This window comes from Phasianus colchicus, chromosome 3 (assembly GCF_987193195.1).
Source record: "Phasianus colchicus chromosome 3, bPhaCol1.hap1.1, whole genome shotgun sequence".
Lineage (NCBI taxonomy): Eukaryota > Metazoa > Chordata > Aves > Galliformes > Phasianidae > Phasianus > Phasianus colchicus.
This window is the reverse complement of record NC_143438.1, coordinates 82,250,880-82,263,691: the sequence shown is the minus strand read 5'-3', so window position 1 is coordinate 82,263,691 and position 12,812 is coordinate 82,250,880. Positions and strand designations below refer to the sequence as shown.

The 12,812-nt window shown below is 42.6% G+C and overlaps 1 protein-coding gene across 2 annotated transcripts in view; it reads left to right on the top strand.

Annotated features, from left to right (window-relative positions):
- Window positions 1-10,389, top strand: part of SNTB1 (syntrophin beta 1) — a 107,194-nt gene extending 96,805 nt beyond the window's left edge. The window contains exons 5-8 of one of the 2 annotated variants that reach the window (XR_016465304.1): window positions 5,198-5,394; window positions 6,805-6,995; window positions 7,910-9,797; window positions 10,262-10,389. Coding sequence is in view for 1 of the 2 variants with exons in the window: in XM_031591175.2 (XP_031447035.2) it covers window positions 5,198-5,394; window positions 6,805-6,995; window positions 7,910-8,002 (481 nt within the window). In the remaining variant the exon portion in view is untranslated. Of the gene's footprint in view, window positions 1-5,197; window positions 5,395-6,804; window positions 6,996-7,909 lie in introns of both variants that reach the window. The other variant, XM_031591175.2, reaches the window with a different exon arrangement.
- The last annotated feature ends 2,423 nt before the right edge of the window (window positions 10,390-12,812 follow it).

Here is a 12,812-nt window from a genome sequence, read left to right as displayed (position 1 = left end):
GTAAGGTGTTGGAGCAGGAGATTGTGTCTGGGTGTGTCAGTGGACTTTGATGTGGTGTTGAATGGCACGTGGTGTTGTGTTACCACATGGTAATTACACCTCTGTGAGAATGTACCAATGCCAGCAGTAATTTATTGCTCCTCCTGTTGCAACATCCTGCCTTGCCAATGTGTGTTTGGCCCAGCAGGGGGTTCTGGACAGCATCAGTGAGAGGTGGATGGAACTGAGTTTGTAAATAGGAATATTTCTGCATAATTCTCTGCTCTTTTTTCAAACTGCTGGAGAATCATAATATGGATCATGAATCTTGCATGAGGGGAAGAAACACTGGGAATTCCCTGGGAGTGGTTCTTCAGTGGTACATTGTTGCTGCTCACTGTGGGCCACACAGAGGATGGGGGATGTTCAGCTGAACCTGTTTCTCTATGAGTTCTCAATCCTGTTTTAAAGACTGTAAGTTATCTGACCACATTCCTTCTGCCCCAAAACAAGCTTTGCTGCTTTTCATGGAAAACCGCCAGCAGAACATGGTGCAGCTCCTCCCTGTTGCTTCAGGGTGTCATCTGCCATCAGATCTGAGTCCTCTTCATTCAAGTGGCAGAAGATCCTACCTGTGGTCAGCACAGTGCAGGGACACCATGATTGCCATGTCCTGACCTCCAGCCCCTCCTGCTGGCTGGACCCAGATGGCTGCTGATAACAGCCTGAGCATGTCCTTCAGCGTGTCTCAGGTGTGGGGCAATCGCTAATTTCTAAATTTTAGCTTGCAGTAAAAGGCAATTCAGCAAAGTCAGTTTACTCTGGTGGATCATCCTCCTACCAGGAGCAAAATGCTCTTTGCTGTCAGGAGATTAGGGGTACAACTCCATGGCCTTCTGACCTCCACACACCTGTGGAGCTGCCCAAATCTCATTATAACTCTTTAAAATTTCAGTGTAATGAGCTCTGCACGCGTATACCTGTCCTACTGTTTTGTCACTGCTAGGAAACACCTGTGCCTTGCTTTGCCAGTTTGTTCTCTTAATAAGCCCCAGATTGGCTTGAGGTTGCCAGCCAGCTCACCCTTCCCCTAGCTGCTCACACATCATCATGTGCATCTTCATCCAATCTCATCTTGGGTATCTCCAGGGATGGGACATCCACAGCTTCTCTGGGCAGCCTGTTCCCATGCCTCACCGCTTTCATAGTAAATAATTTCTTTGTTGTGTCTAATGTAAATCCCCCCTCTTTCTTATAAGTACTTTCTTATAAGTACTTTTCAAGTATTAAAAGGCTGCAATGAGGTCTCCACAGAGCTTTCTCATCTCCAGGCTGAACAAGCCCAGCTCCTGCGGCCTGTCTTTATAAGGAGAGGTTCTCCAGCCCTCTTATCATCATCATGGCCCTCCTCTGGACTTGCTCCAACAGCTCCACGTCCTTCTTGAGCTGGGGGTCTCCCTTGAATACAGGGAATACTTAAGAAAACTTCCTTAACGTTCCAATAGTTTTCAGGTATTCACAGGTGGAACACAGAGGCCAAGGCAGCATGTTCTCTGGATCTGTGGAAGACATGATAGGATGGGCTATATTTAAGGCAGAAGAGGTTCTGCAAAAATACAGTATGCAGGTGAAGCACTGCATTAGACTCTCTAGAAAAAATGTGCAGTCCTTGGCACTGGGGCTGGAAAGGATGGATGGCAGTGCCAGAACTGTTGACACACACACAGCATCCAGCCCCCTGTCTGTGATTTAACAAACAGGTAAAAAGGTAACAGAAATACCAAAGATGACATCTAGAACTGAGTTGCAGTCTGATAAATACAAATGAATCCTTGAATCCTCAAGGTCCGCAATAACTGATGGTAGTTTCCCTAAATCATTACACCTACTATTGTGGATGCTTTTGATTAAAACCCTGCAGGATTCTGATTTTATGTGCTGTCACACCAGGTACTTATACTGAGAAAATACACATGGTTTGCTGTCAGTATTGACTGCCCTGCTCATGCTGATTACCCTCCCTGTGACATGTTTTTTCATCCCCTCTGTGCATCGATCAGTGCAATTGAGAACTTTTCACCTGGAAAGTTTGCAGACCACATGTTGTAATCTTGGCTGCTCCCATCTTTCAGATTTTTATGACTCCTTGGGAAAACATTTTTGCTTAGCTAATGCATATTTGAAAAGCTGCTGAAACTGGAAAACTTCAGTGCCAGATATTGCACAGAGTCATGCTTAATCTACCCAAGATATAATGAGGAGAGAAAATTGAGAAATGATAGAAGGATTACAGTCTTCTTATAGTATTTCAATAAGCAGAATTTCAACATGCCCTTTCTGTTTGTTGATAAGTTTGCCTTCAACCTACGGATGCTATTAATATCTAAAAATATTTTCTAGGCAGCTTTGTGTGGAATATAAATAATAGCTAAATAATATAAATATAAACTGAGATGAGGAGATGTAAATTGTTCCTTTAAGTCTCTGCACCAGGAGGCACAGCAGCTGGCTCATAGCCCTGACTCCGAGGACCTTTTAGTCATAATCTGTTTCCATGTTTCCTTATGCCTGAAGAAGGAATAACAGTGCCTCCCTACAGCATGGGAATGGGGGCTGAAGCCTTTCCGTCTTAAATGTCTGCAATCAAATTACATTATGTATCATATTAGATAAGAAAAATAAGCACATGTTGCACTCTGATCAGAGATCAAGTATCCCAAGTAACCATTGTGCAAAGCTGAGTTCTGTAACCAGAAAATATTAGAGCAGTTTGATGCTTCATGCCAGTATAGATTGCAAACATGTGGTGATTATGAGCACAGGACAGTCTGGGTGACTTACCTACGTAAATCCAACTTTTTACACAAACATCCCAGCATTACAAACATTGTTACTGCTGAAAAGGATCTGAGAGTACGGGATGGGAAGCTGGACATGAGCCAGCAATGTGTCCTCACGGCCCAGAAAGCCACCCCAAAAGAAGCACTGCTGCATGTGCAGAGGCTTCCAAAGGGAACAGCTGCCCAAGAGCGGGTTTCAAATAGTAAGTTAAGGGTTAAGGAGTGGTTTCAACCTAAGAAAGGTCAGATTATAGTGGTGTGTGTGCACATGTAGCACAGCCTCCTGAGATCAGTCTCCAGTGAGCAGCTGAACACTTGCTGTGAATGTCAGTCCTGGTTTCAGTGTCCTTTTGAAGAGGCCGCTGGATTTCACTGTGTGGCAGCAAATGTTTGAAATTCTCATAGCCTTGCAGTGCAGCGTAGGTCCCACAGAGTCTCCCTCAGCACGTCGTGCTGTACTGCACACATCTCGCTACTGCGCACCTGCCAAGAGTAATGCCAGAAAGGTCCTCAGAGCCCAGAGAGACAAGGGAACAATTAGAGAACATTAGCAGGTGCCATGCTGGCTCCCTGGAGCGTGCAGAGAGCTGCGTTTTGCTGCATGCTGCGTGAGCAGCCCACACCACGAGCAACCTCCTGTGCCCTCTGGCAGCTCTGGGTGGGAGCACTCGGGGACACCTGCATGGAGCTGAGTACATCCACGCTGGTGGTGCTGCAGAAATACCAGCAAACGTTCCCCTGCCTGTTTGTGCAGTTTGGGATAATGTGAGTGAGAAGGCTGCGAGAGAACGGCTCGTGTCAGATGTGGGCAACATACTTTGGTTTGTGAAGTACTTCTCCATTCTATTCATATGCTGAAAAGCCTGAGTGCAATGGATAATGCATGAAGATCTGGGAATTTGGGGTGTTTTTGAAAGGAAATAAAACCTTTGAACCATCTGTGATGCAGTCAGTACCTGAAGTAGAGAATAATTTTTAGCACAGCTCTTGAAGCCTGTACAAAGGAGCTTTATCTCTAACAACAAACTGCACCTTGCCTCCCGGCCCTCCTGGTGGTGGGTGATGGAGGAGGAGACTCAGAATGCACAGAAATTCACTGACTCCTGAATGTGAGCGAACCTGAAAGGGGGGGGATGCCTGCTGGGCACAATGCAGATGCCGGGTATGGACTGCCTGGGAATTTGGGAAACGTTCAAATGTCTTATGGTTAGTATTCCAGTAACTGAAAAAATGAAGTTATTGTTCTTCTTTCCTTTTTGCCTTTCTTTTTCCTATTAAAACAGCTACTTTATGATGCCAGCTAACCTTCCAGATGCAAAACAATAATTTGAAGGCAAACAGTATTCAGTAGATAATGCATAAAGCCTAATGTTCCATGCTTCAGCATATGTTCTACTGCCGTGTTCTGTATGTATTTTATAGTCTCATACAAATATATTGTTTGCCTACAGAAAAGCAAGCAGGGGTAGAAATCAAGTTTTCAGAAGAATTTCCCAGGTCCCATTTTGTGGCTCTTCTGAGGCTTTGTGCCTGGAGCTCACAGTGAGGCGAGCTTCTCCATTTCATTTCTCTCTGCTGAATCAGTGCCACAGTTCTGTGGATTCTCTATTCACAGTCCCATGCTTCTGCAGGAAAAATAAAAAATAAAAATGAAGGATAGTTTGTGATAGGAATGAAATATTATGAGGTGTTGATTTTCTCTCCCAAAAACATGTTGTGCAGTCAGTGTTGGCTGTGATGGACAAACCTTCCAAAATTACAGGAGAAGAACAGCTGGTGCCAGGCAAAGAAATTTTAATAGCTGCAGCGTTTTGCATTTTACAGGTACCTTATGGGAAAAGTATACACAAGGCAGCACATGGCATCTGCATATTTTACAGAACTTCAGCCTTCATGGGAATCATTACTTTATCCATTTATCGTAGAGTTTGTCTGCATATGTTTAAGTTTTATGGCAAGAGCAGCTTGACAGTATCCAACTGCTGTGGCTGAGTGAACATTTCCATCTGTCACCAAACCCATCACCACAACCAGAAGGTGATTTTTCTCACTTGCTTATCCAGAGGAGTGCTGTGGACAGTTGGTAAGGAAGTCCTGGCCCTCTGCAGCATCCCCACCATCACCTGCCTGGCTGGCAGCCTCGGTACCCTCTTCTGTGGACCTTCACCCTCTGAGTAGTAACTGTCACTTCAAGTTTATGTTTAGAGATTTGAGTCCTCATACTCCCAACAACATGCATTTAGAGATGGACAAAATAGTTTTACTCAGGGAGTGATTTACAGTGCTCTGTAGTGATGGTCCCATGGCTTCTGTGGAAGCAGCTCAATGCTTATAACATTGTGTTATAGTCACCAGTGTATATCCCCATCCAATTTCAGGTTGGTGCATTCTGGTCCAGGAAAAGGCTCACCGCAGTCTGGGGTGGATTTGTCCTTTGCAACCCGTACCGGTACGAGGCAGGGGATCGAAACACATCTGTTCAGGACGGAGACAAGCAGAGACCTCTCACTGTGGACAAGGAGCATCGTGCAGGGCTGTCACAATTCTGCAGAGCTCATCACGGAAATCACAACATGTGAGTAGCAGACACAGCATTGCTTCTTCACACGTCTTACTTTGTTTCCCTGCCAGCCCTAGCTGATATGATACCTGCAGTCAGTACTGCAAAACAAGGACACAGTCATTGTCATTCTGACATTTCGTCTTGTTTTCCTCACATGGTCTCGGACACAAGTCTGTAGTCAGTTGAGTTTATGTCATGGAAAAGCAACTTCCAGAGGTTTGTCCAGAAACCTACAGAAAAGAGCACTAATTTTGAGAGTCAGGAGACTTCTGAGAGCCTGTCAGAAGCTCTTCCTGCAAAGGGAAGAGGCAGAGGGGGACAGGCAGATTCACAAGCATGAACTGGTTATTTATTCACCCGACTCTGCACACTTGAAAAGAGTGAAAAGAAATACAGTCCAGATCAATAGCTAGATTGTGGTGACTGGTCATTTCCTTCCCTGAGCATGTGTCATGTTTCTGCATTTCTCTACTTGCAAAATTAACAAATAAAAGTTAGTTAGCTGCAGACACTCTGGAATAATGCCCCTTGTGGTCTGTCTGCTGCCAGCCCAGAATGGCTCTGGGGCTTTTAGGCTACACCTTTTCCTTGTGTGCCCCAAGGATTTATAAGTCATATCACAGAGTCATAGAATGACTTGGGTTGGAAGGGACCTCAAAATCCATTGTGTTCCAACCCCAGTACCACCAGCAGGGCTGCCACCCACCAGATCAGGCCTTAAAAGCCTGTAAAAAGCCTTAGTTATCAAAGGAGTTCACAGGAAGAGAGAAAGAAAGAGAATTTGGGACGTGAACACCCAAACCTTTTTAATTTGGATCATGGTATGTTTCAGAGCTGAGGGAAGGATGCAGACTTTTGCTGCAGTTGCTATTATATACAATTATCTGGGCCCTTTTTCAATTACTATGACACTAATGAGGACTCCAGAGTGTCTTTGTGTTTGTCAGAATTCTGCAGGGATAGCCTTTCAAGCTTCTAATTTTGTCACGCACTGTGCGACACATTCATTGAGTTTGGCTCTGTCACACAAGAAGAATAGCTTTGACTGTCAAGGAAGAAATGCCATCTCGAGCCATCTTCAGAAAGCTGCTTTGGGTCAGCACATAGATGTGCACTGCTGCAGGAAGAATGCAGTGAGTAAATGCAAGAACTGACATTGGCTGTGTTACTACCAAGCAGAATTGTAATCCTGTACGTAGACCACAGCTACAAAACTTGCCTGGGCCATGCTCAGCAGAACAGCTCCGGTTGATTATCCAAATCTGCAGGTATATCATTAGAACATGATTAACCCAGTTCTACAACAGCTTAGTTTCCACAAGATACTGTTGACATCGAATGTAAAATGCAAATTTGTGCAGCTAAATTGCATTTGTTACTTTTAAGGGTGCTACAGTCTGAATTTTTTGTTTCCTTGTTCAGCTTGCACATACAAAAGCCAGGAGTGCCGTTTGACCATCCATTATGAACATGGATTCTCTCTTACAACTGAACCACAAGACGGTGCCTTCTCTAAGACAATTGCACAGTACCCCTATGAAAAACTGAAAATGTCCTCAGATGATGGGATAAGGATGCTTTATTTAGACTTTGGAGGAAAAGATGGAGAAATTGTAAGTAGTGCATTTAGCAGGGGGATGCACATCACCATCTCTTTGGTGGTCCCTAAGGCTGTGGAGGTGGAACAGCACTAACAGGAGTAGGCCAGTGTGGTTCCAATAGCAATATGTGGGTAGAACTGAAGAATGAGATGTTGTTAATAATTTCAGCATGCATATATGTACTTCATCTAATGTGACAAGCTATGGCTTAGACACTTTTCAAAATCTAATCGTGGGAAAAAATGGGGACTACAGATGTAGTGCAAACCGTCTGCTTAACCCTTAGTTAGCTGTCACATAACCTAAAAATGTTTATTCCTACAAACAGTTTAGATACCATTAATTATATTTGCAAATGTTTTTTTCTAGCCAATTCTTCTAGTGGTTCCAGAGCTTATTGGCTGCTCAATTCTTTATATCACCTTTGATAATATACATTCTGTAAAGTGCTTATTCTCAGCCTGTTGGAGCAGCCATGTACAGTCAGGTCATGGTACAGGATTTTGGCTTCAGCAGTGACCAAGAGCAGATACTCAGGGAAAAGTATGAGGAGAAGGTACTGGACACAGCAGTCACACCACCATCCCTAGTCAGAAACAGAGTCTGAAAATATGGAGGGTTTGAAACTCTTAGAAAAGGGCTTACAGCATTGGAGTCAATGTTAGCTGCTTACCCAGGTGGATGTAAGCCCAGGGGCACATGGATCTCATCTGCTCTCAACACACTTCTTACTTCCTTAGTGACTAAAATATTTGCAGCTGCATGCAAAGAAAAAACAGTATGTTGTAATAAAGGGTTGTTATTAATAGAAGTCTGTTGAAAATACCAGACAGCAGTTAATGTAGTAAACGCTCCATAAATTACTGGTTGCTTGAGCTGTAATCTAGTCTAATTATTTTCAACTTGATTTCTTCCTTTAATTTCAGCAACTGGACCTTCATTCCTGTCCAAAACCAATTGTGTTCATCATTCATTCCTTCCTGTCGGCTAAGATTACAAGACTTGGTTTGGTGGCATAAATAGGATACACACATCTGTTTCTTCAAAGAAAAGTGGAGCAACCACACTCATCTGAAGTACAGTCATCATTGGCAACCTGTAGCAGCAAGCAGCCTGCACCAGACTGGGGTTCTATCCCAGTCCTTGGTCATTTCTGTCAACCTTTCAAGGCTAAATTATGATCAGCTGAAGAGGTGGCATGACAAGGAAAACAATGTAAATAGTGGGATTTTAAAATCCCTTAGCAGACAGTAAAAGAGTGTAGTACCGTATGTGTAAATATTTCAGAATCATAAATCGTGCTTATTTCAGTGTGCTGGCTGATACAGAACAAGTAAAGGGCTAAGCAGAAAGGAGTGGGCATTGGCTGTGATGCAAACTCACGGTTCTTTGAGTGGAATTTCTATAAACAAGATTGTCCCAACGCCTAGAAGTCACATGTTGGTTCTTCTAACCTTTACACCACTTGCAGAATTTCTTGTGAGAAGCCATCAGAACATGTTGCTGCACACCCAGCAGAGCATGCAGAGAGCCTCTGTGAGTAGTGTGCTCCACAGCTGAGGTGGTCAGTGACCAGCTGCACAGTCCCTGCTGAGGGGTCCTTTCAAGTTAAATGATGGAGACATCTTGTGTACATTCCTAGTGATGGATCTGATCAGTGCTACCTGTAGGGAAGGCAGCAGGGCATAGGCAGGAGGGGAGCATCCTCTGTATGGACACATGGGATGTGCTTTCATGGTGGCTTTCCAGATGATTCCAATGACCTGGAGCTTCATCTAACAGGGTTCCCAGGCTCAGGTAAGAGATATCCAAATCCAATGGGACATGTGACCTGATCTCCTCCAGCACGTTCCCACTTCAATTTTCCAGCAGGAAGCCAGGATAGGTCATACTAGGAGCTTCCCATCCTCCTCCTCCAACTTTGTCAACCCCTTAGCTCTGCCAGGTCTGGTTGTATGGTCTTGATTTTGCTTATTTGCAAGGAGGAAGACTTTCTTTTGCAGGAAAGTTGCTTTTCTTTGTGAGACTGTGTTCAACTAGGTCCTGGAACTACTCATTTGGCTTCACGTAGTTGGGTGGGAATAGAAGCAGAATAAACTGCTTTTACATTGTTCTTAAATTGTTAACCTAACAGCTTCATGTTGAGTTGCTTTTTGTTTGCTTTTAGAGTTTTGCCCTTAATTCACACTTTGAAGGACAGGAATTATGTAGGAAGTAATCAGAAGTTGCAGAATTTTGCTTGTCATATTACATCTGTCTTATTCTTCAGAAAGCCAATGAGTTTCAGTGTAACATCACTTGGCTGGCAAAGAAGAAGACTTCGTACCCAAACACAGTTTGGTTCCATGTTGCTCTTAAGCTAAGTCCTGGGATTTAAATGTCATAGTGCTTATCACAGGGTAGGAATTAGATTGTGGTGGATTCCATAGGTATCTTAACCATCAAAGCTAATTGAAAAATTAAGACAACAGGCTGAATTTGCAAATAGTGAAGACAGCTGCTTCAGAACAACAGCTACATTGACATTTGGAACAGCAGCCCTGCTCCCAGTGCCTCTCTCCACTGAAAAGTCTGAAAGTGATTTACCTATCTGTGAACTTTGTTTTTACTGTCATGGTACGTGCACATAAAAATTAATACCTTGTGTAAAGTCACAAGTTAGGAGCTATGTTGCATAACTTATCTATAATTTCCAAATGCACATTTCTCTCATTGCTAATGCTGCCATCCTCATATCCCTCTGCAGCAGTTATTTGATTCTCCTTTGCTTGGAAGCTTCTGGGATAGCATCTTCTGAGAAGCTGCGAGCAGTCGGTATGCTGGAGGCTGGGGTTTTGGATATGAACTCGGATCACATTGTCAAGGAAATTGTTGTGTGATGGTTTTAAAAGGTCATTCAGGACATTGTTTGCAAAGTATTTCATTGCTGTTTCAGAGCATAACTTAAAAATTTGAACGTAGGCTCCTATAAAGTTCCATAGGTTAGAGTGAGAACTTGCATTTTGTGGGATAGGTTAAAAGCATATGTACTGCACTATCTCCTTATTCCTTTAACATTTACAAATCACTGGAATGTTATACTTAACATGTACGTGCATTGTAAATATTTCAAATTCCTATATTAGTACCAACAATGAAATTACACAATATGTAATCTAAGGTGCTCAGTACTATATGAAGTATAAGTGAATAACTAAACAGTTTGCAAAGAAAGTTCCTATTATATATATTTATAGAAAAAATAATGATAATTACAGATGCTATTTCTTCATTTTCAGATTTTGGACTGATTCATATTTGGATGGGATAGATAAATGAAATACGGACTTACTCCACATTTATAAGAGTATAGTGAATATTTATATTTTAGAGGAAAAGAATATATTTAATAAAGTCATTTATTGGATTTTTTGTGAGGTGAGCTTACTTCGTACCCAAACAAGCCGCGTAGAAGGTTGTCTTTTGGTTTGAGGCTGGGGAAGAGATTTCTAAATCTCAATTGTTCTAAGTTCAGTTACCTGAAAGAACTATTCATTACCTTGATAGAGTATTGACTTTGACTTGCATTAATTTCAGCAAGTATTAATGCAGTATCAGTGGCACATTGCTTATACTTAACTGGGCTGTCACAGCAGTCATGAAATACCTCTGCTCAGCCCCTTGCCTTCAAGGAGCAAGGCCAACAAATGCCTTGCTTTGTTCTTAGGATGGTTATGGAAAAAAAGAACATTTTCCTTCCCCTTTGTATTAATTCTTAACCTAGTGGCCCAGATAGCCAGCTGTGAGGCTGTAAGCCTGTTCTGCCAGTGTTACACAAGACATAGCACAGCAGCCTCACTGAAATCCTAAAATGGGGTCCTTCTGGAGTTTCACCTTTTTCCAAAATAAAGTTTTTATAGAAGCTTCCCCATTAGAAATACTTGGATACATATTGCAACATATATGTTATTGGGAAAACGGAGATACAAGGTGCTTATTAAAAAATAAGTGAAAATAAAGCTGATCTGCTTCTGGTCAGGGAAGCATAGTGGTGTGAAGAGTCCTGCTCTTTAACGAGAACCAGCATCTCTCTTCAGGTACTTCATAAATCAGAAACAACTCTGAATGCACTACCAAGTAAATTGCTGTCATGAGTATCATCAGACTTTGTCTTCACCAGGTAACGAGTGTTCTCTTTTTATGAGAGGTAAATAGCCCTTCTTCCCACAGGCCATGGAGCTCACTGCAGCTTGCTCTTCACATCCCAAAGTGCAGCTGACTGCAAGTGGAGGTTGCTCAGATTTAACAGCAGCACAAGGACATGGAGCTGTTGGAGGAGGTCCAGAGGAGGGCCACAAAGGTGATCAGAGGGCTGGAGCACCTCTCCTATGAGGGCAGGCTGTGAGAACTGGGAATTTTCAGCCTAGAGAAGGCTCCGGAGGGACCGCATAGTGGCCTTCCAGTACCTGAAGGGCTCCTCCAGAAAAGCTGGGAGGAACATTTTAGAAGGACATGGAGCAACGTGATGAGGGGAAACAGCTTAAAAATAGAAAAGGGTGCATTTAGAGTACATATTAGGAAGAAATTAGTTACTGCGAGTGTGGTGGGACACTGGACCAGGTCATCCAGTAAGGTTGAGGATGCCCCCACCCTGGAAGCATTCAAGCCCAGGCTGGATGGGGCTTTGAACAACCTGATCTAGAGGGAGGTGTCCCTGCCTACAGCAGGGAGTTGGAACTACATGATCTTAAAGGTCCCTTCCAACCCAAACCATTCTATGGTTCTGTGATCTATGATTTCCATCTGCAAAGAAAGTTCTCAGTGTTCTCTTAGCCATGTTTAAAACCTAATTAGTACTGCTTTGGTTTACCTCAAAGCACTCTGGATTGTTACACTATTGTTGATTTGTAAATTTTTTTTTGCTTGTTTTGTTTTTTAAGAGGCAAACAGAAGTTTCTAACTAGCCATCTAGTGAGGCTATTTTACCAGAAAGTAACAAAAAACATAAAATAATTGGTAATTTTTAACAGGAGGTTATACTAGCAGAATTTCAGGAAACTCTCATCTTGCCTGATATAAGCAAATTAAACTGTTTGAAATTAAACTGTGAAGAAAAAAGTCTCCACCTCCTGTGAACACATCAGTGCTGTTCCATATCAGACAGCCATTCAGTTTGTTTACTTCATCAGAACTTCTGTGCTTGTTAAATAATGACAGAGATTAGAAAACAACTCCCAAGAAAGAACTGTTTGTTAAGTAATCATCTCACCATCACCATATCAGATTTGTTTTACCCTGCTCTTCTGTAAGCACATAGCATGGTTGTGGATAGACACTACTTATGTTGATGACTTACATTTTGATGTGCAGAAACATGACAGCAAATATCTAAGGCTTATGCAGCAAAGTGTGTGTAGGTCAGACTAGATTCTGGGTTTCTCTTCCATAAACAAAAATTGTGAAGTTCAGAGGCATAGTGATATTACTTTCCATATCACAAAAGTTACTGCACAGCAGTCATGCCACAGGAAATCTTAAATGTGGGGATTAAAAAGTATGGTACTTGCAAAATAGTTTGTTTTAGTGCTGTAATTGTAGGCCAGAACAAATGAGCTTGTGTACTTTTTGTAGGCTAAGAGCAGGCACAGGGACAGTAATCACAGCTCAAATGGGGCACAGTGAGTTATTAAGCCATCATTATGAACTAGCTATAAACAAAACAAACCAACAACGTAATAATGAAGTGAAAATGAGACATGGGCAGTACTGTATTAGTTTAGTATTGGAATCATGCAAACAAATGATCCATCAAACTGCTCATAGTTCCCTAACTGCATTCCTGTTGATTGT